Source organism: Gopherus flavomarginatus, chromosome 4 (genome assembly GCF_025201925.1).
Source record: "Gopherus flavomarginatus isolate rGopFla2 chromosome 4, rGopFla2.mat.asm, whole genome shotgun sequence".
Classification (NCBI taxonomy): Eukaryota; Metazoa; Chordata; order Testudines; family Testudinidae; genus Gopherus; species Gopherus flavomarginatus.
The window spans coordinates 171632398-171658268 of NC_066620.1; the positions used below are offsets into that span (position 1 = coordinate 171632398).

The 25871-nt window shown below is 40.6% G+C and overlaps 1 protein-coding gene across 17 annotated transcripts in view; it reads right to left on the reverse strand.

Moving 5' to 3' along the window:
* Nucleotides 1-25871, reverse strand: part of MLIP (muscular LMNA interacting protein) — a 169685-nt gene that overhangs the window by 84192 nt on the left and 59622 nt on the right. For all 17 annotated transcript variants that reach the window (XR_007774017.1, XR_007774018.1, XR_007774019.1 and 14 more), the window contains 3 exons: nt 24056-24442; nt 15374-17011; nt 2706-2777 (listed from right to left, as the gene is read on the reverse strand). Coding sequence is in view for 13 of the 17 variants with exons in the window: in XM_050950679.1 (XP_050806636.1) it covers nt 2706-2777; nt 15374-17011; nt 24056-24442 (2097 nt within the window). In the remaining 4 variants the exon portion in view is untranslated. The remainder of the gene's footprint in view (nt 1-2705; nt 2778-15373; nt 17012-24055; nt 24443-25871) is intronic.

Here is a 25871-nt window from a genome sequence, read left to right on the forward strand (position 1 = left end):
GTTATATATACAGAGAGAACGAGAAAGAGATTAGAGATAGAGATGGATTGCTTAGACAAATAAAAGTTAGATACAGGGAGAGAAACATATCAGCAATAGAAACAAAATCACCACCACCTTTTTATCATGTGATCTGGTACGTGGTATGAACTGTGACTAGATCCATAGACTTCAAGGGCCTGGGCAAGCACATTTCTCTTGACCCCTTCAACAATTTAATGTCACTGCTTAAGAAGTGAAACAAGGATTGTCTTATTTTTCTAAAAATGCCTTTCAGAAAAGTTAGATAATCCTTGTTCCCCCTCCTAAGCAGTGATTATAATTATAAGCAGATGAGACTTGTTCAGCTTGTGTTCAGTATTGACTATCATGACAAAGGAATGTCTGTGTTGGATATTGCAGAACAGCATTTCTTGGTGCAAGAAGTGCAGCTGTAAGGGTATGTCTAAACTTCAAGCTGGAGGTGCAATTTCCAGGTCAAGGAGACATCCCTGCACTAACTCTGATCAGGCTAATATGCTAAAAATAGAAGTGTAGTCATAATGAAGCAGCTAGCCAATGTATGTACCTAGTGTCCTCAATGGGCTTGTACTAAAGGCAGCTAGCCCGTCCCACCATGTGCACCACCACAGAAACACTTTGTTTTTAGGGTGTCAACTCAATCACAGCTAGGTTGACTATTTCTCTCAAGCTGGAAATCATACCTCCAGCTTAATGGGCAGACATGCCCCAAAACTTTTCACTTAAACTGGCGTGATCTTGTCAAGATTTATATGATAAAAAAATAGTGATTTATATAATTAAAACCTAGTTCTCTTGCACCTCTCCTTATAAGAACATTAGGTTCAAAAATTTAAATAATGATAGCTGGAATAAAATTATTGGCAATAGCAATAACTATCTTTGGGCTAGACTATGACTATGATCCACAAACCTTCACATGAGTAATAGCCCCCTTTCGTTTGTGTGGGCGACCAGGACTGGGTGCCCTGGGCTTTGTAGGTGCTGTGTGTCTACTTACTCCCTCCTGGAGCTGGTAGGTGGAGAATGTGTGCCAGCCAACCCAGTTGAGCTGGTACAGGAGGATGTTGTAGTTAGTTGACAAAGGCCAGTAGCAAATTACTCTCTTCCTCCCCATAAAATGAGGGAGAACCAGGGAGGGAGCTGTACCTTAGAGTGGTGCTTGAGTCATAATACTTATCATGCCTATTTGGGGAACAACTTACACACAACACTGGGTCAGGCTGTGCCTTAAGGCATAATCTAGTACATTGTAGTCTAAGTTATCTGAGCACAAGACCCAAATCCTGCCTTAGAAAATCTAATTTCTACTGATATTATATGAACTTGCTTTCTCTCTTTTAATATATGAAATCAATGTTTAAGAAAGAGCTTGGCATCCAAGTCTTCAATTAAAAAACATATAACCCGCAATAAATGAAAAACTTCAATCGAGCATTAAAGAGTTTAAAAAACAAATGTATTAAATGGTTTGAAGAAAAAAATCCACTTTGTATCTGTTAAACGTGGTGTGACTTTCAAATATGCCAACTATTATCAGCTAGCCTGCAATTAATAATACTTGACCAGAGGTAAAACTCTAAAAAGGACCTATGGGTATGTCTATACTGCCTACTAAACCCATGCTCAGAATCAGGTTGAGAACAAACGGTACTTCATCCACACACAAATCAGTCTGACACAGGTCAGCAAGAACTCAGGTATTAGGACCTTGCTTGTTGATGTGGGGCAGAGCCCAATTCCTGCTATGACTTGTGTCAGAGCACTGTCATTTGCAGTGTGGATGCTGTTCAAGCCTTAGACCCAAGAGAGAAGGTCCAGTCAGTGCAGTATGAAGAAATTAACATGGCTGTGAGACCCTCTGGTCCAATGATTTACAATGCAATGTGAATGCTCAAATACAGTCTTAGAAACACAGAGTCCATAAGCCCAGGTTTACAATGCAGCGTAGACTTATCTTAAATGGCATATAAGCCTAAATCCCATTTTCAGAGGAGACTTAGGCCCTTAGGACCCCAAGTTAATGGGACTTAGGCTCCTGCGAGCTAATTTTTCAGAGGTATTTAGGTGCCTCAGGGTGAGATTTACAAAATGTCTAAGCAGGTTAGGTGCTAACTCCCACTGAAATCAATGGGAATCTTTCTAGTGATTTTAATACAAGCAAGACTAATGCTGGACAAAATTTTCAAAAGGTGAGAGTCAATGGTACTTAGGCTTCTAAGTCACAGGTGATTTGAAAATTTAACCCTTCATTCAAAATTAAAGTTGTCAATTGCACCATTGTCTTCAATGGTTGTTTTGTACAAGTAAGGACTGCACAATGTGGCCTTCACTGTATAATCAAAATTTAACACCAGACATTTGTCACTGTCTTTGAACTGTGAAAATCTAGCTCTTTGAAGCTTGCTAAAGAACATTTTAGACAGTGTGATATAAATTGGAACTCCCATGGGAAGAAATATTTTCTGCAGGGAATTTTTGTAGAAACTCAGAACAGGAAAGTCTTATAAAACACTACTGACCCTGAAGAATAGTAGCATATATAATCCTGAATAGTCAGCCCACAGTATTTATGTTCTGAAATATTCCCAGCATTGTCAGGAAAATATTAATTATGAAAACTTCTTAAGTAGAATGTGCTTGAATACATGAGGCAATTTTCATGCTCTTGAGCAAACACTAACCTTCTGCTCCATAAGCAAGGTGTTTGTAGGGATTGCTGCAAAAGCCTTGTAGCTTGTCTTGATCTTGTATTGCTAGAAGGGGTAAGCCAGAAAGCGGAAATGAGAATGAAAAAAAAAGGGTATGATAGAATGAAAGCTAATTCTACCAATATCATTGACAAGTTGTCAATAATAAAGTGATTACATTTGGTTTGAAAAAAATTTTTCTTACAGAAGAACTACATGGACTTCACTTCATGGTGTTATTTTCATGGTTTTATAAATACTATTAAAAAACAAAAACATGAATATTTTATATATAAGACATAGGTAGAGCTGGGAAATTGTTAGCAGCACACAATTTCTTCAATTAGCTTGGAAAAGTATTCATAAAGAAAGCTATTGGGGTTTTTTTTGTGTTTTTTTTTTTTACAAGTTTTCTTTATTTGCAATGACTTAGTGGAAGGACTGTGCAAACCTACCTATTGCTCATGAACTGTTCACTTCAACTGGCTTCCTCAGTGGTCCACAAGGAAGGTAATGGAAGTTTTCTCATTGATTTTAATGAGGCAGACTCAGGCCCCTATTGTCTGGACATTTGCTATTTGTGCTGTGTGGATTGGTCAACATGTGGTATTGTTTTGATTCCTGCCCGAGTAACTCCAAACCCAAGAAGACCTTTCAAGACGTCTCTGTGGAACCTTCCGTTGTAAATAGTCATGCAATATTCACAGTTTTGCCAGCCTCACGCCTCCAAAAAATCATAAATCAGGCCCGCCAAAAACATGAGATTGGGTTTAAAATCATGAGGTTTTTTTAAATAATACATTTTAGATTTTTTTTTAAATTTACCTTTTGGTTTATGAGCCTTTAGGGTTCATACTTTCAAGCTTTGCTCTGCAACTATGAGAGCTTGAAACTTACTTTTTAAAAAAAAATGAAAGCTCATATTCTCATATAATTACATGATTTCAGGACCTGGGGCTTTTAGCAAAAATACCATATTGTGAGGGGTGGCACCACTGTTCACATAATTATTTGTGTGTATGATTATTTATGGCATTTTTCTCTCACAAATATTCTGATGAACAAACTTCACTCACGTGAATCGTCAATAAATAAAGTAAGTAAAAAATTGTCACAAATACCACCAAAGTGAATGGTCGGTTTTCATGTGAACAAATGTTAATGAATATTTTTCTGCCGTGTTCATCCAATTCTAGAAATAAAGTAGCAAAATTATCTACTTTGCTTTTTTCACTGTGTTGTACTGGAGGCAAGTCAATTATTAGATTAAAGATTGTATAATAAGCTTTACTATTGGGTTCTTCAGTTAAGTCTTTTTCCTGCCCTCATGAGTTTCTAATTTCTACATAATTTATTTCTAGTAATAAGGTTTTTCTTAATCCACCTCTTCCAACAAGAATACTATTGTACACAAATGTTGTAAGATTTGCTCCCTAACCGGGAATTTCTTTTTTAAACAGACTGATAGAAGAAAAATAAATGGGAGAAAAAATTACTCTCTTTTGTCATGATCTTTGCTTAGGTTTGTCACAGCTGTTATATATGGCCTTGATCCTGCAGTTTGCTACATCTACAAGTGGGAAATTGCAGGATCAGGGCTTATACACTTCTACCCCAATATAACACAACCTGATATAATACAAATTTGGATATAACACAGTAAAACCGTGCTGCAGGGAGGCGGGGCTGCACACTCCAGTGATCAAAGCAAGTTCAACATAATGCGGTTTCACCTATAATGCGGTAAGATTTTTTGGCTCCTGAGGACAGCATTATATCTAGGTAGAGATGTATTAGTTAATGGTAAATTTTTAAAAAACATTTAAATGACTTAGGAGCCTACTTCCCATTTTCAAAAGAGACTTATGAGCCTAACTCATTGAAGTTCAATTAACTTTAGACAATGTGATACGGCATGGCCAGAGGGCAGCAGGAGAGTGTTAGCAGGGAGCCTTATTCCCTGCAAGGGAAGGAAGGTTTGCTATAGATTAACTAGAGCACCTGAAGCCAATTAGAGCACCAGCAGTCAGTCATGTGATAAAAACCCCTGCTTCAGCCAGACAGTGTGGGAGTTGGAGCAGGAAGGTTTGGCTGGAGTGGAGAGCAGTTTGAAGGAGTTGGAGCAGAGAACAGTTTTGAAGAGAGACCAAAAAGAAAGTTTGGAGGAGTGCTGTGGTGGGCTGAGAAATCAAAAAAAACCTTAGGTAAGGGGCACCTGGCTTATGTAGAAGGAGGGCAAGAAGCCCCTTCCCAAGCTGAAGGGCAGGAGAGGGAAGTAGCCCAGCCAAGGAACCGCTAGTTCAAGTGATTCACCACAAACCTCAGGGCCCCTGGGTTGGGACCTGGAAAAGAAAGCGGCCCCAGGTCCCTCCCTCTCCACTCCCCTCCTCAAAGACACTAGTGGGGTAATTAAAATACCAATTCAGAGGCAAGCAATGGCGTCCTGAACCTTCCCCAAAGAAGAGAAAGCGCCAGACCCAGCATAACAGTACCAGCCATTTGCCACAACAAATATGGACCAGATTTGTAAAAGTATTTTGGTACCTAAGGATCGAGATAGGTGCCTAGGAGGATTTTCAAAAGCTCCTACATTCCTAACCCCCACTGAAATTCCTAGGCATCTAAAGCACTTTTGAAAATGGAAATTAGGCTTCTGCATCATTTGAGTGGTTTTGGAGATTTTCTCCAATGTCTGTATAGTGCTTTTAATACAAACCATATACTGTGATGGGGGCTGTTAGCAGCAATAAATAGAGCCCCTTTGGGCAGCCAGCACCCTGATCACTTAGGACATTCAGGGCACTGGGTAGTTAGAGTAGGAGGGAGTTAGGTACTTGATGGGAATCACTTGCACCTGTAGAGAATCTGATAAGCTACTGGAGTAATTAGCTCACCAATCGGATAGCTCAGAAAAGAAAGCAAGCAGTATAAAAGGCAGAGCTATGTTGTGCTGTATCTAAAGCACCGGGCAAGAAATAATAATAAAGACACTTGGTGAAGGTACCTTGTGGAGTGTGTGTGCTGTTGAATCACCAGGAGAGCTCACCAGTCACGGTTTGCAGGGATGGAGGTGGAACAAACTTACATATATACATATTGGTATATAAATATACAAAAAGCTAAATATTCAAAACAAAAAAATCCTTCAGTATAATAGGCACATCTTTTTGCACCAGCAATTTCACGTGTTTTGGTGCCTAATGATCTGAATGCACTTGCAGGTCTGATAGGGGCATCTAAACGTCTAATTGTGCTCACATTTAATTGCATGTGCACAATTGTATGCACAATACTGAAAGTTGATATGAGGCCAGGAAACAGTCAGTGTCATAATATACAATGAAGCACAAACACATTAAAAAAGGCTGCAGTCCTCCTTCTATTGAAGCAAGTAGCATTTTTCTGTTGATGTCAATGGTAACAGATTCAGATTGAAAAAATATGTAAAATAAGGAAAATAGATTTGTAAAGGGAAAATCTATAATTAAGTATATGTAATAATCATGTACTGTATTGTGACAAACCGCCAAATGGAAGATATTCAGAATTAAATATTCTTCATTCACCTTTATCTCATTATTCCTGACACTCACACATTATTCTCAGCTTTCTGCAATACTTGGGCATACTAAAGGAAATGAAAGGCAGAGTGAGATCTTAATTTTAAATTACTGGGTTTAGATCTTATAACAGTGGAGGGAGGGGGCAGATTTCAAGACTGTGCATACTGATTAGAACTGTAAAAATCCAGGAGCAAATGGAATAATTGCATGCCTATTTGAATGTTAAATTAATTTGATATTCTCACATAAGCATAGTTGTGTGTAAACATATGTGGATTTTGTGGGCAAGCTAATTTCATTCCTTGAAATTTCAGCCATTAATGTTATTATAAAGCACAGTATTTTTGTTGTGTTTCATATTTTATATATATAATCTACATACATACACACACACACACACACACAAAATGACTAAAGCTTAAAAGCTCTGGTAAAAGGTGTGCAAACACTGTTCCTAGAAATTGTATCATTCCTGTTTGACCAACTGCTTTTTCATTAAAATTATTATGGATATTCCCCTGAGATCATAATGGCTTCTTCAAAGCCCATGCAATCTTTGAATTGTTCTACGTAAAAACAAAAATGTGCAAGTCTTAAGCATATACAGATTTATGCATAGGGAGGTCATCCCCTCCCACATTTCATGGGAGACACAACCAGCGGCAGCTCCAGGCACCAGGGCTCCAAGCGTGTGCCTGGGGTGGCAAGCCATGGGGGGCACCCTGCCAGTCCCTGTGAGGGTGGCAGACAGTCAGCCTTCAGCGGCTTGCCTGTGGGAGGTCTGCCAGTTCCGTGGATTCAGCGGCAATTCAGCAGCGGGTATGCCAAAGCCGCGGGACCAAAGGACCTTCCACAGGCAATCCGCCAAAGGTAGCCTGCCTACCGTGCTTGGGGCAGCAAAAAAGCTAGAGCCGCCCCTGGACACAACATCTCTGGGAATTTTCACTGCAGGAACAAGTTGTCTAAGTCAGAAAATTCAACACTTCAGGGGTGAAATTCTGGCCCCATTTGAAATCAGTGAGAGTTTTGCCAGGATTTCACTCCAGAAGTCCAACTTTAGAAAGGCTGAAAGAAGTGTCTGTTGTCTGGGACATTTTCCCAGGAACACAGCCTGTGGAAAGACATTACACAGCCAGAAGACAAGCTCTCCACCCTAATAAGGAGAAGATTAAGACAAATGAGGAGGCTAGGGCATGTGGGAAAGAAAAGAGTGATGGGGAGCAACATGGAGAATGGAGAAAAGGAAAATATGGGAGGGGTTTTATCTTAGTTGATATGGGGAACAAGGAACCGACATTAAGACTATCAGACAGGAAAATTGGAAACATTATGAAGTATAGAAAAATTCATGACATTCTTTACAAGCCTACATGCCTGACTGCCCTTCAATGGCAGAGTGATGTCCTTATCAGAACACATGCTGAGGACATTACACTGCAAGCCAAACATGTAGGAGGCATAGAAATAAAAAGGACATGTTTAAGACAATGTACTGGTATTGAATGCTTCTCTTACCCTGTAACTGAGGCATTGAGTACAGTGTTTTCAACACTACAGCAAAACAAGCAAGAGCAAGGAAAAGAGAGAAATAGAAAGGGAGACAAGAAAGCTCAACAGTTTCTGAATGCAAATAGGCAACAGAAGAAGCAAAGTTTCCTAGTCTCCTAATGTTGAATTGTAACTAGTATTGTGTTAATAATATTCTTACTTGCGGGATATGTAAAAAATTTTCACTGGCAAGGGTGATAACTAGAATTCATTGGAAAATGGATTTGTTTCCAATGGAAAGTTTTGTCTTTTTGTTAAACTTGAATTTTTGGCCAAAAATGCTAATAGGGTTGTTTGTTTTTTGTTTTTGTTTTCAAATGAAAAATCAAAACTTAAAAGGAAGCAGACAAGTGCCACACACACAAAAATCATGTAATTGAAAACCCAATTTTCCGTGGAAAAAAATTATGGAAAATTTAGACTAGCCCAGGTGATAACTAAAAGTAGGTGTGGTGCCAGTTGTACCCAGGTTTAGTCATTTTACAAAACTATGATAAATTTTGTACTGTACAAAGTATGCCTTGTGAGGTATCATTTGAAAACCCATAATTTGTTGATAATTACTGTCCTGGTAAAATATGTGTGGCAACATTGCATGTAAAGGTATAAGATTCTATGTACAATGTTACTAAGACATATTCCAAATCTGGGGAAGCAGCCACAAACCAGTTCCTCAGAGACAAAAGGCCACCTGACGCCTCAGCCAAGTGTCAACAAAATGAAATCAACCATCACCTGGTTAATCAGCCATTCTTTGGCAGGAAAAAAAAAGAGGCAAGTCAGAAATTTACATCTTGGAATAGAAACAGCTGGTGATTCCCAGTGCCACAGACTTTCTGTCTCCTGAACCCCCGCTGGAGGTGATTCTCAAAGAAGAGGAAAAAGTATAAGAATGGGTAACAGACACCCAAATTATTCCTCCCTTTCTCTCTACCCATGGCAGCCACAACACTGGAGGAACAAAGAAATAGATTTGGACTGAGGGAGAGATCCTGTCTGAAAGGAATTCAGCCAGTAAGACTGCTGAAGCACTTGGTAAGAGAGACTTTTGCTTTGAATTCACTTAATTTGTTAAGTTAGTTGTGTTTTACCTTTATTTTCTTGTAACCAACTTTGAACTTTTATGCCTTGTAATCACTTCATTTTTTTCTGTCATTAATAAACGTGTTTTATTGTTTTATCTAGGCCAATGTGCTTGGATTGAAGTATTTGGGAAACTCCATTTGAAATAACAGGATTTGTGCATATCATTTTCTGTTAATAAAATGACAGCCTTTATATAAGCTTGAGTTGTCCAGGAGAGGGCAGGGCAGTACAAGATGCATTTCTGGGGAAAGTCTGGGACTGGGAATTTGCTGGTGTTGCTCTTCATTGTAATTCAAGAGTGGCTGACCATAGCACTCATAGGACTGGTCTACACTACGGGGGGAACTCGATCTTAGATACACAACTTCAGCTACGTGAATAACATAGCTGAAGTCGAATATCTAAGATCGGATTACTCACCAGTCCTCACCGCGCGGGATCGATGTCCGCGGCTCCCCCTGTCGATTCCGCAACTCCGTTGGGGTTGGTGGAGTTCCAGAATCGATATAAGCACACTCGGGGATCGCTATATCGCGTCTAGATGAGACGCGATATATCGATCCCCGAGCAATCGATTTTAACCCGCCGATACGGCGGGTAGTCTAGACGTAGCCATACAGTATAGCCAGGAGTAATTTACATGCTGGAGGCTGTGTGGAGGCAGACCAGGAGTGGTTGCTCTCACAGTGAAGCAGTGTAAAAGACACCCAGGATGAAGAATTGAGGGGACACAGCTGTTCAACAGTCCAGACTGTACCCTGAGTAATGTCACAGGTGTAATTTCCAATAATACAAGCCTCTGTCCAGCAAAGTACTTACATATGTATTTAAATTTAAGCACAAGTAGTTGCTGTATAATTAAATATGACCATTTATATCATTGATAGTACCACTGTTATACAATTACAACAAATCTCGTACCAAGTATATCATGTAAGGTGTTAATGGAAAAGTTATGATTTTCTAAGTATGATTATCCTGTTTATATGCACCTTTGTAGCTAAAGTTATGAATATTGGCTATGCATGGGTTCCATTCCTGGCTAGAATTTATATTAGACCCAGAAAGCTATGTGTTGATGGCCTATTAAGGGCACTTCACCCTAGCATTAGGTCGTAGAAGAAACTCTTCTGCCCAGTAAACCTTTCCTGGGGATGCCTCAGCCAGAATATGGGCAATGGCTGCCCCTCTGAGTCATCAAAGCATGTAAGGACATGTGATATGCTCATGTGACCCTGCACTCCATCTTGGGCCAGTAACTTTCCATGCACTGAGCTATGAGCTTTGTTTGAGACAGTAAATTTCCAGGTACATGGCAGAAAATACAAAAGACCCCTGAGATCTCTCTATTGTGCATGTTTCCTGCCCTGATTCTCTCGACTGTGGGTTTACAGCTAAAAGGAGCATTTTTGAACTATGGACTGAGTAGCTTCCAATCTTTTGGAAGTCACCTGAGAGACTTTACAAGCCAGCAGTCTGTTCAATCACTGCTACAAGCCTGATATAAGGATTTTGCAATCACTTGTATGTATATGATCTATTAATCATTATTAACTCTATCTTTTCTTTTATTATTAAACCTTTAGCTTTAGTTACTAAAGGATTGGCGTCAGTATGATTGTTGGGTAAATCTGACTTATATATTGACCTGGCTAAGTGGCTCACCTCTTGGAATTAGAAGGACCCTATAGTTGATGAAAATGGTTTTCAGCTAACACTTATCATATAATCCAGTGTCTGGGTGGTAAAACCAGGGCAGGATGCCTAAGGAGACTGCATATTTTACTTCTTGTTAAACACTGTGGTGAAGCAGATGTTTACTTTTGTTACTGGCTTGGTATAACATAATGAGTAATCACCAGTTTGGGGTCATCTTGCCCTATTTCTCAGCAGTTTGTCCTGAATTTGGTATCTTCAGCTGCGACCCACTGAGGCACTTTTCCTTCTGCAGGGCTGATACTGAGAGGACCTGAACACCTGTGACTTCAGTGGGAGCTGCAAGTGCTCAGCACTGCTCAGGATGAGGCCATGTGTTTTTGCAAGATCTTATTCTCACAGGCTGTGACCACAAAACAAGAAGAGGGCTAGATGCAAACAGTGCTACTGAGACCTGTTTCTGAATTAGAATGATCATTCACCTGTGAAAGCACGGTTCAAGAACAGGTCATATACTGCCAAGATATAAACATGAGAAAATGTTCAACTTGCATGAGAAAATGTGTTAATCTGCAAGTGATTAAAATTAGGAACACATGTATTAGAGGGTTGAAAGAAAATAATCCAGTTAGTGCCTACAAGTGGCAGGTTCAATTATTACTTGCCATTCCACAGTTATTAAAACCTGACAAAAGTGTTTAGATTGTACAGTGAGAGTCACTATAAAAGAACAGACAATAGAAAGAACTGGGGTATTTTACAGGTAGCAGGTGCTTGTGAAATTTAAAATATGTTTTTTTTCTTTTAATGGATGAATATGGTATCCATTAAACTACCAGTTTACACTACGGGGGGACAGGACTGACTTCAAGCAGGTATAGGGCCTGATCCAAAGCCCACTGGTGTCAACCAGAGTCTTTCCAGGGACATCAATTAACTTTGAATCAGGTCCACAGTGCAGACAGGTGCACTGTGTGCAGCCCTACATTGCTGTGTCAATGCACCTGCAGTAAATCCTGATTTAAATCGCTCTCCTGTCCCAGTCCTCAGCTATGCATAAGCAGAGCCTGCCAACTACTAAATTAAGTGCTGTTCTTTGTAATAGAGACAACTGGCAATTCAGCTGAGCCCAACACATTGAGGGTATAATTCTGCAGCCTTTCTATGAATACTTCTACTGACTTCAGTGGGACAACTCAGTGGGTCCAAGGTTTCACCCTAGGTCTTTAGAGGTGAAAGACTAGTATTATTTCCAGAATGGGGATATACAGGATTGGGATTATTATCCCCCAAGAAATTTTGTGGGAAATACATGAAGGATGGTCTGTACCATAGGTTAAAAAAAATGGTCTTCAGGAGAATCTGTGGCCACATCCAGCAACACACTTGAGCATATGTGTAATTTTAAGCACATGAGTAGTTCTGTTGAAGTCAAGCACTCAGGTGAAGAATATGAGATCCGCAAATCAATGGCACCACTCACATGCTTAAGTCAGAGAGATGTGTAAGTGTTTTGCTGAATCATATCTTTAAAGAGACGAGGACAGAAGTGCCACTTGCAGGGATGATTTAAAGATTCCAGAGACGGGCTGAACTGCTATAGAGGGAGTCATTTTCCTTTTGATTCAAACACTAATTCATTATATTTATTATTACACAGTGCCCCAAAATGAGCTGCACACTTCACAGCACATATAACATGGTGTAACATGGTTTAGATATTATTTTAATTTTTCCATCTAAGGTATTCTCTCCCCCTTTCTCTGCCCTTTTTTCTCACAGAGACCAGGTGGGTGAGGTAATATCTTTCATTGGACCAACTTGGTGAAAGGCTAGCTCTTGAGCTTACATAGATCTCTTCTTCAACTCACTTTCTCTTGTACGCAGAATATGATCTCTTTAGTGTTCAAGTCAAACTTTCAAACTCGGGCTATTTGAGTGTGATTTAAATTTGACTAGACAAGCTCAGCCATCCCTAAATTTGAGAAAGCTGCTATTCTGTGAGCTTTCCAGGCTTTAGAGATCTTGGTAAAGAAGTGTTTTCTAAGCAAGGAGAGAATTAAGACAGAGAATGTTAAACCTGCTGCAAAGCTGGATCTGACTTAATTTTTGTCAATGAATAGGAGTGAGAGGCCGCAAAGTCGCTACTCACTTTTCTCAAACTTATTTAAAAATAGACAGCATTTTTTTTGAAATTTGTCATTGCATGGTAGCTAAAAATATTTTTTCTGTACATTCTCATTTATATTTTGACATTAAAATATATGTTTTCAACATGATCCCCATAATTCTACTCCACTGTATCTGTGATTGAGCAAGAGGCCCCTCAGTTAAACTGTGCATGGCAAACCCTGCCCTCTCCTCCGTGGGTACAAAGGGGGTGTATATATATAAAACTAACAGTACATTCCTTACAATCAGAAAGAAAAGAAAAGCAGAGCTGGCAGCTGAATGTTTTAATCAATATTTTACATTAAAGTTGACATTTGCCCTCAGTAAAGATTAAATCTGGTCAATATATTCTGTATAATTCCAGTCCGCTATGTAGCAAATCTTTGTTGAATTAATAGCAGCACAAATGGCTCATCACCCAAACCTGTCATGTTACGTTAATACACTTCTTCTGTAAACCACACTCTGCTGATGAGAAAGCATTATTACTTTGATTTTGTGTTACCAAAACACTTTGGATGGGATTGCGGAAAGCACGTCAGCTAGTAAAGAGTCATTTTAATAAATGCAAAACTAGTGACGATGCAGCAATAAGGCTGCAAAATCAGCACTCAAAAGTCAACACGTTGCAAAAGTTAAGGTTTTTCCTTCAGTGTTAGCTTAGCCACATTGTACATACTCAAATATATAGTTTGTTACACCATGTCATAATAATCAGCCACTACAGTCTCTATACAGTGCTTAGTGCTAAAATCAAACTGATTGGGGCCAAAGAGACCTGTGGACTCCACATATTGCTGGAGTTGTCTCACTTCAAGCCTTCCAAAAAAGGGAAGATTTGAGACAGAGTGGTAACCAGCATCAACAAATGAGCAAAGGCCTACCAAACAAATGAGCTTGTGGAGCTCTTGGACCAACTCCATGAAAACAGGGGAGGGAGATGTTGAATGGATACTGTTATCAACTGTTAATGAATTCATAGATGTTAAAGCCAGAATAGAACCTTATGATCATCCGTGATGACCCATTGTATAAAGACAGGCCATAGAATTTCACTCAGTGATTCCTGCATCAGGCCTGTAACTTATGGCTGCATAAGATCATTTCTTTTGGAAAAACATTCAATCTTGATTTAAAGAGTTCAAGTGATGGAGAATCCACCATATCTCTGGGGAAGTTGGTGAAATGGTTAATTATTGGTAAATATTACTGATAAAATTGTGCTGTATTTCTAGTCTGAATTTGACTAGCTTGAGCTAGTTATAATTATCACAACTTCTTGGACACGCTAAAGGCTGTTAGGCGCTTCTACCTGATGCAGCTTGATCCAGGATACCATATTGTAACTGGATTGTGAATAATTCAATAAAGTAGGACATCGTTCCTAAGATCGTAACTGTACTTCAGCTGTAAGAGGAAAGCTGAGGAGTAAGAAAGAAGACGAATAAAGAAAAATGGAGAGTGTAGAATCCTGACTAAGGAGGACAGAAAACCATGAACTCTATTTGCTTCTGTCATCATCTTTTCTTTTCTGTTTCCTAGCTCCTTTTGTTCTCACATGTACACATCTGTTGCATCCTTTTTGGCCCACCCACTTTCCCTTTCTTCCCTCCCCATCCCATTCCTTCTTTCTTACTCCGCACTCCACACTAAGCATTTTAAAAGTCCCTGATGTTCAAATCCTCTTACGGCAATTGCCTTGACTGCTTGTCCTCCCTCTGCTGGGACTCTCCCCCTCTTCTTATGAGTGACAAACAGCGGGAGATACAGCTGATTCAGCAGAGTGCAGGGCAGATTATCTGAAGCAGCAAATGCAGTCATGAGGTTTCTTTTTTCATAACACAGAATTTACAACAAGGACACAGAAGCACAAGAATCTAGTCAGCACTTTATCAACCAAGTTAGTGGAGATGATGTGTCTACAGTGTAGCAGGGTGACAAGTGGAGTGAGGGAATATCTTTTATTGGACCAACTTCTGTTGGTGAGAGAGACAAGCTTTCAGCTACATGGTGCTCTTCTTCAGCATGTGGACACAGCAGAATGAGGCACAAGGATAAGGACAGAGCTGCAGAAGAGCTGGGATTTTAGCCACAACTGTAGCAGGCTGCCAGGATTGGGCATAACAGCAGCAGAGATCAAGAGTGAAAACTGAGAGAACAGACAGATTATTTCTCTGCCTCTCCTAAGCTGATATAAATCAGTGCACTTCCATTGTTTTCAATGGGGAACTGTGCTAACTTACATCTGTTGAGGATCTGCTCTCTTAACTTGCACAGAATATGTTTAGTTATTAATATTATATCCAGCACTGTTTTACCTGAGTTTTATAAAAATTAAAGAATCAAATCTATTGCCAAACAATGACCAACAAGTCAATCTCCACCAACTCCTCCTCTTACCCATTGACAATATTTTTTTTACAAAACAAACTCTTGACGTGGCAGCTTCCATAATGTAAAACATAGTGTTAGCAACATGTGATGTTATGATTTTGCATTTACATCATTAATACAGTAAGTTTTTCTCTTTTAAAAAAATTTACTCAGTTGCTTAATTTTACTATCACCATTCAAAATGGACGTAATTTTTGTACGAAGAAAAAGATCTATTAGAAAATAAGCATGCAAGACAAGTACCTTGGGTTTCAGGCTTTCATGATCAGGAGGCCGGGAAAAACACTTTGGTGAACTCAGCTCCCTGGATCTTGACAACGGTGTACAAGGTGACTGGCCTGGGACAGGAGATCTACATGGTGGTACTGATATAGTGGGCAACTGCTTAGGTCTTGCAGCTGAGGAATAAACTCTATGTTTTGGGTGCAGTGAGGAGGAATTAAGTTGTGGTGAGTGCGAATGAACATTATAGAGTGGCCAAATAGGCGATGTAGAATTAGGAGGTGAGGAAGACCAATGAGTTGAGACATTTGAAGGGGTAGGGGAGACAGGATTCAATTCCTGAGCAGACAGCTGAGATGAACCTGCTTTTGATTTATAGGTTGGGTGCAAAAGATTTGGAGAAGAAGAGGAACATTTTTCTAGGATAGGGGAGAATGTGCCTTTTTCATTGGCAGGAGAGGACAAAGGGTATGATTTACAAGTGAAAGTGGGTGAGTAGGTGTGGACTCTCCTAGACTTTTCAGGCCTTTGAGTTTTGTGGACAGGGTAAGGCAACAGTTTTGTAGGAGAAATTGCAGGATTCAGGGAAGAGGAGTGTTTTGGGACAGGGGGCAGCTCTGAAGATGATTTAGGTTGTAACAGGGGGGATACAACTCTTTTCCTATAAGAAGAAATGGTGGATGATAGAGGATATAATGAATCAGGAGAAAGTGTTCTGGCATGAAGGTGCTTTTTAGGGGAAAGGGATCTAGCCCGAGGAGCAGAAATAGGATTTGAAGACAAAGGCACAGGAATGGGCGAGTGAGAAAATAGTAAAGGCCAATGTTCCTCTTGACTTGGAGAGTTTGACCTAATAGAAAAGCTTGAGGCAGATTTCTTAGGAGTAGGGGGACTTGTTTTAAACTTTTGATCTATTGTGAGAGTTGAGGAGCGAAGGGAGTTAGGAGAAAAGGTAGGAGGACAGGATGCAGGGGAGAGTGGTCTTTGCTGAGATGGGCCTGACTTCAGAATAGCAGTTAAAAGAGAGAGTCTGGTTGGCAGAGGGGATCTAATTCCTGACTTTAGCAGATTTCCACTAGAGGACATCCTGCTACAAGGCTCATTTATACTGCATATGGTTGAGGAGGAACCAAAAAATGGGGACGAGAGTGGTTTAGGACTAGGTGATAATGAATGTGCTGTGATATAGACAGGGGTGGCAAAAAATGTGTTAAATCGCTTAGAAGAACAGGGAGATACAGGCTGATCTGGAGAACCTGGCGTTCCTGCTGAATTGGGAAAATATGAAACTGGAGCTGGACTCTTGCTTGGAACAGATGATGCTGTGAATTCAGACATTTTGTAAACATAGTTAGGCGTAACAATATTTGGCATTTGAAGGTTATTGGAGAATTGAGTACTGGAAGAAGGGCTGTTTAATACAGATGGTGATCTCTGGGGCATGTAAAGAGGTGAACTGTGAGCAGTAGCCTGGAAACATGTAGATGAATCTTGTTTAGAAGGCCTAGCTGCAGACTGCCACTTGCTATAGGATTCTTCCAGAGAAGAGACTTGTTTCGGATTAACAATGTCACATTCTACTTTCAGTTTAGTTGGAGAAATTAAGCAGGCAGCAGGTGGTTTATGAAAAAGATGATCAAAAGTAGAAGGAGAAGTTAACTGGGGAAAAAAGAAAGAGAAGTGTTAAAATAGGGTGAGATAAGGGAAACTGTTAAAATCTTACATATCAGTTGCATGATCATGCATAAAGTATTATATTAGTACTATATTGTGGGCTAACGGCACAGGGATATCTTAACTGTCAGTGATACAGCCTGGTGGGGTCCTTTCTTATGAGACATGATTTAGAACAAACAACTTGTGCACATGAGTTATTTTGATGGAGATTTTGTTTTGCTTATTTAAACAAAGTTACCACTTCTCTAGGTTCAAGGCTATTGTATTTCCCATTTAAGCAAAAACTGAAGTAATTATGCTGTCAGTAAGTACCTGATGCAACTAGAAGTTATGGTACACCAACAGTGTACATTTTATTTTACACACACACACACACATTGTGATCAGTGATCACAATAACAGTTCATAGAATCATAGAATATCAGAGTTGGAAGGGACCTCAGGAGGTCATCTAGTCCAACCCCCTGCTTAAAGCAGGACTTATCTCCAGACAGATTTTTACCCCAGATCCCTAAATGGCCCTCTCAAGGATTGAACTCACAACCCTTGGTTTTAAACTGATGTGAGAGAAGAATGTGGCCCTAAATATCTATAATATATTTAGTGTCCAATTCTGTTCCTGCAGAAAGGAATTAAATGAAAACATAATTGTTAAAACCAAGTCAGCAATTTCTAACAGTTACTGTATTTCCTGTGTTAAGTACAGAGAGAAACTGACACTGAATGGTAACGATTATTCACTTTTAAAAGGTGACCACTGAATGTGTATATAGATCAAGTCACACTCTGCTGAAATGCAGCTTCATCTCAGGTTGACTACATCAGCTGCCAACCAACACATAAGGATTGCAAGAAAGAGCAGAATCTGTCGAGGAAACACAGAAAGAGAGGATACAGGTACCTACAGGAAAATGGAATTTGCTCAGGACACTAGAGCTAAGACCCTGTTTCTTACAGCAGGGGTTCTCAAGCTTTTTCTTTGAGCCCCCTCCAATCCCATGCTATAAAAATTCCACAGCCCAGCTGTGCCACAACAACTATTTTAATGCACATAAAAGCCAGGGCCAGCATTGGGGTGGAGGGTGTCACAAACAGGGAAATTACTTGGGGTCCCATGCCACAAGGGTCCCCATTAAGCTAAGTTGCTCAGGCTTTGGCTTCACTCCCAGGTGGCAGAGCTTGGATTTAGGATTTAGCACCATGCCTCAGCACCATGCCTCCTGGCTTTGGCTTTCTGCTCTTGGCCCCAGCAAGTCTAACACTGGCCCTGCTTGCAAACCCCCTGAAACCAGCTTGCAGCCCCAGACCCCTGGTGGAGAACTGCTATCTTACAGAAAGTATATTTGGACGTTTAAAGATTAGGAGCCTGATTCCCATTTCATTATAGCCTCTTTACACTACTGGCCTGAAAGTGGGGGTAGATGTAATTTGCTCCCACCTCAGTGTCTCTCTACAGTGCCAGAGCTGTAGAAAGTGCCTTTCTATAAATGAGAATCAGGTGCTAGAAGTGGTTAGGTCCTAATTGTTAATGTCTCATGCTAAAACTAGCACCTCCTGCAGCACTGTGCTATCATCAGGATAATTAGTTCAGTGGTAGTTTAGAGGGAAGAATGTCATCTGGCATTCTGTTTGCTTCTTACTATTTTTATCTATTGAGCAATGGATTTGGCAGTTTACAAACATAGAACAGTATGTCCCCTACTTCAAGGGTCTTACAGTCTAGCTGAAGCAACACTGAACTCTTTGAAGGGCACCTTGTTTTTTAGGTTTCTCATAATTATGTTTATAACTGGGTTTTAAATACACACACCTACACATATATATGGTACATACATATATATATATATACACACACACACACCCCTTTAAAGAAAGATTGCACCAGATAAACTATGACCTTTCAAAACTATTGGTGAGACTACCAAACCTGAAATCCAATGCCATAATAAAAGAGTTAGTCTTTTATTTTAGGTGTTTGTTTCTTTGAGGTGCCTATACAGTGTGGGGCATGTAAGAGGTATGTAAACATACTGTATTTCTTCTACTGCTTCCGCTTATGATCAGTAAGGACATGAAACACTGGGCTGGATTCATCAAAAGGTTAATCCATTTTTAAAGTTTTAATGGATAGCTTTCCTATTAGCTATTTTATGGAATCTCCAGTCATAATAGGGTCAGAAAAAGAACATCTGGAACATCCTGCTTTATAACCTGGGATTTCCATGTAGGTTACCCAAAGACAAACACAGAGATCTGATATTGAAATTCTTACATTTCCTTTAAAAAGTGAGTGTTCTTGTAAATTTCATTGTGTCTGTGAAGTGCGAGCCAATATGAAAAGCAGACTCTCAAAGATACATGAGAGCAGAATCCAGAACGCTGATAAACTACAGTTTATTTTAGCAGCAAAGAATCCTGTGGCACCTTATAGACTAACAGACGTTTTGGAGCATGAGCTTTCGTGGGTGAATACCCACTTCCTCAGATGCATGTCATGATGCATGACATGCATCTGAGGAAGTGGGTATTCACCCACGAAAGCTCATGCTCCAAAACGTCTGTTAGTCTATAAGGTGCCACAGGATTCTTTGCTGCTTTTACAGATCCAGACTAACATGGCTACCCCTCTGATACAGTTTATTTTAGTTTATTTTGTGTAATAAGAGCTAGATTATGGCCTAAAGCGAAAGCCTGTACAAAGAGAGGGTGCACCATTCACTCTCATCTATGGATGAGCAGCTTCACTGGCAGATGCAGAAGGTATTGGGGATAACCTTGGTTATCCCCAAGGTGTCTGGGTTTGCAAAGGGGCACAAGGGGGAAAATGAAGGAATGTCCTCTCCATGCCCTCCTACACAACTAAAAAGGATGGGCCACCCTGCGGCCTTATGTGCATCTGCCATCATTTATCCGCTGAATGTAAACTCATATCTGCTATGTTTTAACATGGAACATTGTTTGCTCCTTCCTATTCACTAAACATTTGATCTGTTAGTAATTCATTAACACATGAGTTGATCTAGTGGCTTCTTGTTTCTGGGGCAACTGGTGCTCCATTATGCCATGTGGGTGGAGCATGAGCATTACGGAAGAGAAAAGGGAGAGAACTGGCTGCTTTATGATCACTGCCTGCTACATGATTCCCGGCTACTTCAACAACCATTGCTGCCTTACAAGAAGAGAGGGGAGCAGAAGAAATGATAACTAATAAGAACATAAGAAAGGCCGTACCGGATCAGACCAAAGGTCCATCTAGCCCAGAATCTGTCTACCGATAGCGGCCAATGCCATGTGCCCAAGAGTGAGTGAATCTAACAGGCAATGATCAAGTGATCTCTCTCCTGCCATCCATCTCCATCCTCTGATGAACAGAGGCTAGGGACACCATTCTTTACTCATCCTGGCTAATAGCCATTTATTGACTTAACCACCATGAATTTATCCAGTTCTCTTTTAAACACTGTTATAGTCCTAGTCTTCACAACCTCCTCAGGTAAGGAGTTCCACAAGTTGACTGTGCTCTGCGTGAAGAAGAACTTCCTTTTATTTGTTTTAAACCTGCTGCCTATTAATTTCATTTGGTGACCCCTAGTTCTTGTATTATGGGAATAAGTAAATAACTTTTCCTTATCCACTCTCTCAACATCACTTATGATTTTATATACCTCTATCATATCCCCCCTTAGTCTCCTCTTTTCCAAGCTGAAGAGTCCTAGCCTCTTTAATCTTTCCTCATATGGCACCCTCTCCAAACAAGAAGTGAGGGGAGCAGAAGTTAGTAAATTTGAAATTCTGAGCTGCTTTTCATACTTTGAATATGACATTAATTTTTTTCGCAGCAATAGTCAAGCAAGTTAAGCCCCCCAGGGTGGTTGGAGCATCTATTTACTTCAGTGTCAGTCATTGTTCTCCTTCCCCCACTGACAAGAAATGAAGAGTTTAGTGATTCTTTTAAACAAATGTTGTAGTATATGTACAATCACCAAAGTTGACCGTGATTTGGTAACCAAGATCCTTTTATAATGTAGACTCCTATATAAGAGAAGCCTCTGTGAATAATACTGGTAAATTCACTAGCAGATAAGTAATATCACCTTGTCCGATCAGTCCTCCCAAAGAAAGCACTGATCACAGCGCATCATTCATGTTTTCAGCCAGTCCTTCAGCCACCCACTGGCCAGGCTGTCAATGGCACCAAACACCTGATCAGCATAGCACACTGTAGCCCAGAACTCCTGAGCTCAAGTGATCTGCCAGCCTTAGCCTCCCAAGTAGCTGGGATTACAGAGCGTGCCACCACACCTGGTATAAGTAATGTAACCATTTTAAATTTTCATAATTTCCTTTCATTTTAGGGTTGACCACTACACTAAATACTAAACTACTAAGAGTAAGAGAGTTACCATGGAAATATTGAGAGGGGCTCAGTAGAGATGGACTTTGAACACCAGCAAAAAGCAGCTTAGTCAAAATGTATTCTATTTTTCACATACAGGGTAACAGATATTATTTAGAAAATAAAGATGGGAAGAGTACATAAAGTTGTTGATCTGTCAGCCATGTGTCTTTAGAACAATGACCTAGGAAGTTATGCACTTGAGGTGTACATATCAGGCATAATACACATTAAACCTATATAAACTCAGGTATAGGATTCATACAGTTGAACAGACTTTATTTGAATTCTTCCAAACTCTGCATAGAAGGCCAGAGGCTACATTTTTTTCATGCACTGCCAATCAAGTTTCCTATTACTTGTCAGACCATCAAAAACTCATTAAGAAACTATGGCATGTATATTACACTCTGTTTCCTTTATAAAAGCTTTGCCGTATATTTGATAGCAGCCATTGGAGAAAATTCCCAACTAACTCTTCCATGATCTGTGTGGACTCAAAGTATCACAAGTAAATTTTCATTTTCTAGATCTTTCATTTCTTGTAAGCTGCCTCATCAAGGACCAAATCTTTTGTTTCTTACTCAGGCAAAACTCCCTGTCACCAGGGTTCCTATCCCAGGGCACCCTCTAGGCCCTGGACCAGGCCCCAGCACTCACCCAGGCCTCTGCTCTGAGAGTCCAGGTGTTCCTGTATGCTACTCCTGTCTCACAAGGCTCGGTCCTCAGACTGAGCCCCAGATAGTCCACCCTCCTGGTGGTTGCAGCAAACCCACACCAACAAGTCATCCCATAGATGTGGTAAAGCTCTCATCCAGAATGCTTCTGCAAAGCTGTGGGCCAAACTAAGGTCACCAGTAGTATAAAACAATAGTCGCATCCCTAGTGGAGCCACAACAGATCTGTGCTTCCTTCCTTCTTTCAGAGAGGGGTCTCCAGGCAGTGCTCAGCTGAGGATTTCTTGCCTTTAGCCATTCTTTGCTCCAGGACCTAAGGACTGGAGACCTGCTCTCCTGACTGATGTGCCACCAGCTGAGCTGGGCTTCTCTCTTTTAAGCTCCTCTCTCCAATACTGACATCCCTCATAGATGTGGTGGAGCAGAGCTGCCTAAGCCCACATTAGCTCCTTAGCCCTGTGCTGCCAAGTGTGGGGTCTGTATACCCCATCATACTTCCATTGACTTCACTGGAACTGAGCACATCCAAATGAATAATTCCTCGTGTTAGGAGGTCATATCCTAAGGTCATTTCTTGTTCGGTTTTACTGTCACAAAGTCACATGAGAACATTGAGATCACTGGGAACTTGAATAAAAACCGAATAAGGACATCAGAAGTTGAGCCTTGGACATCAAGAATTGTTCATTTTGTTAGACAGAGAAAGCAACAGGTCTTATTTTCTCTTTAAAAACGCTGAAGGACTGGATTTTTGGACTAGCACAGCTCTACTGAAGTGAAGGGATTTGCGCCAATTTGCACCAAATGAGGATCTGGCCAATTACGTTAAGAAAGGAGAAAATTATTTCCCCATCTACAGTTCCCTGGATACTATCTGTGCTCCTTCCAGAAACATCAGAAGCTGAGTTTCTGAATGTATTTACAATTTATTTATCCTCTGGTTTAAATGTATCCATCTCCAAATAAACTAAACTCTGAGCACAATTTGTTAATATTTTCTTTAAAGTCATAAATTTTGCCTGATATAAAATCATGTGCCATGTATAGGGTAACAGAGGGTGTGTCTTCACAGCACAGTTAGCTTGAATGATAACACAAGGGTTACCCTTAACTCAACTCCCATCCACACAAAACAATCAGTAGCTTGAGTTAAGTGGTGCTTTGAACTCAAACTCCCTGCCAGTTGGGGTGGGGAGGGGAGCGGGAGGAGGGTATGTTGCAGCAACTCATCATCAGCTAATCCAATCTAATCATTCTGCTATACCAGTCACTCTGTGCTGCTAATCCAATCACTATTTATAATCAAGTGTGTTTTTGAAGTGGGCTTACTCTCACTTGAGTTAGTTAAGCGCTGTAACTCAAGTGTACTAACTGTTGCAGTGAAGACAAGCCCACAGAATGGGCCTTGCACCTTGAGTTGTCATTTAAACCTGTGCAAAGACAATGAAAAATGACACTAAAGTAGAACAGAAGAATTTTACACATCTTTGCACAGATGTAAATGACTGCATAAGATTCAAAGAATGGAAAATTCACAAACCAGATCCTCAGCGGTAAATCAGTTTAGCTCCAAGATCCATTGATTTCAATGGTGCTATGCCAGTTTTCACAAGCTGATAATCCAGCCCTACATCTTTAGAGTGTGTTGTGATGAGTAGATCAGAGAGGCAAGAAGAAAAAGATTAACAGATCTGCACCAGCTACTCACCTCCACCCCTACTAACAGCTCACTTTATACATTCTCTCTGCTGTGAGACTCATACCCACTTTTAGCTAGAAATGTAGAACTACTGACTGTGGCAAAAGAGAGAAGTTACTAATAATCCACAAAAAGCAGCCATTAATCGACATCCATCTCGAGCTGAATTGGATGACCACATCCCAAAAGAGATGGCAAGTAAAAGCTGACATGCACATCCCCACCCACACAGGAGAGTTAAAATAATAACATACCTGGCGCTGTTTTGGGGAACGAGTAGTACTGTGCGACAGTGCAGCACATTGTGTCTCAGGAACATTCAGGTCACCATGAGGTTTGCTTGACTCACCACCAGAAGAAATATGGGAGGTAGCCAATAACTGGCATCTCGCATGCCCAGTGCCATGACCTACAGAAGGCTGCTGAACATTGTTTCTGCCAACGGTCTCTTCATCTCCTTCATCAGAGTCCGTAATAAAGACAAACTCAGCCTTGAAAAGGTCACTCTCCTGCATTTCTCCTTTGCTCGTGTTACACCCTTTCGGCCGGAAAATCTTTTGGCTGGTGCCTGTGTGATAGGTGGATTCACTGTCTTGCCTGATTCCACTTTTTAAGGCCAGGTCATCAGAGCCTACGGTAGACTGCAAAACACATTAAATAAATTCTAATTTAGCTGAATATTATTTGTTCTCCATAAAAACAGAAGGAACCTTTAGTTTGCAGCACTACTGGCACTATGCTATCAATCTCCCAGAAGATAATCCAAGAGCTTGGGCTTCAGCCTAGGCTGGGTGTGTCCGAAGGGCAGAAGTTGATTGTTCTATTGTTCCACTAGCATGTTTTCCCATTCCCAGCACCTTCTCTCCCACCAACACACTGGCCCATACATTAAGTCTGTTATAATGGGAGACGCTTGTCGCCTTTCTAGCTACATAACATAGAAATGGGAGACTCAAGTCAAAATGATAGATTGGATTTGATGTTGGGAATAACATTGCAATTGAGAGGGAAGATGGGGTGCAGTCAAGCAGAATGAGCTGTGAGGCCAGCCTAAAGCAGACATGACGGGGATGGAATTCTGACTGTGGGATCCACAAGAGCAGACAATACCGCTCACAGCTATCTGACAGAGAAATCTGGGGCAAAACCCAGACATAGGAACAAAGGACTTGAATCCAGGGCATTCTTTGGAAAGAGGAAACAAATAATCTGAGGTCAGGGAGCTTTATTGTACATTTAAGGGTAAGCATTTTAGCACAAAGCACAATTGTTCTTTTTATAGTGAATAATATTTTGCTTTTTCAGTTTCTAGTCTTTAACCCGGCAAGTGCAGTAGGAGTATTATCCTTTGCATATGTCTTATGCATTGCTGAGTCACCCAATATTTGAAACTATTGATGTATTTTGTTTCCCTAGAAGAAGGGATCAGGCAGAGGAATGGATGTATGAAATAAATCACCAATACGGCTTATATATGCTTGCTCTGTAAGGGGCATGCTACAGAATTAGATTCCTATTGGTTGCAATGGGAGTTACAGGGAAATAAGTTCTTTCGAAAAATCAGACCACTTATTTAGATATCTAAATATGAGCTTGGGTGACTTGGCATGCTCAGTTTGGAAAAGAGAATAAAAGTGGGTATGAAGGTCCTAATACCGCTCAGCATATGTGAGTGCTTCCTGTATTAGAATATGATGGATGGACACAGAACTCAGGGAAACCTGATTCTCCATACTGAGAGCACTGTTAGTCAGGGGTGCCGAAACGGGGTGAGGGGGGAGGTCATGGGGCCATAGTCCCATCACTTTTAAAAGTGGGAGCCTCAGGGGAAGAGGCAGAGCAAGAAACCTTGGGAGAAAGGGGTGGAGCAAGGTCAGGGCCTGGGGTGAACAGGTGGGGTGAAGATGGGGCCTCGGGAGAAGGGGCGGAGCATGTGGGGAGGGCATGGTTTGGGTGCTGGTGCTCCCCCCCCACACACTTCTATGGAGTTTCTGGCACTCCTGCTGCTAGTAGCAGCTACACTGTCAAAGGAAGGAGGAAGTAACTAAGTGACTATTTGCAAGATGAGGA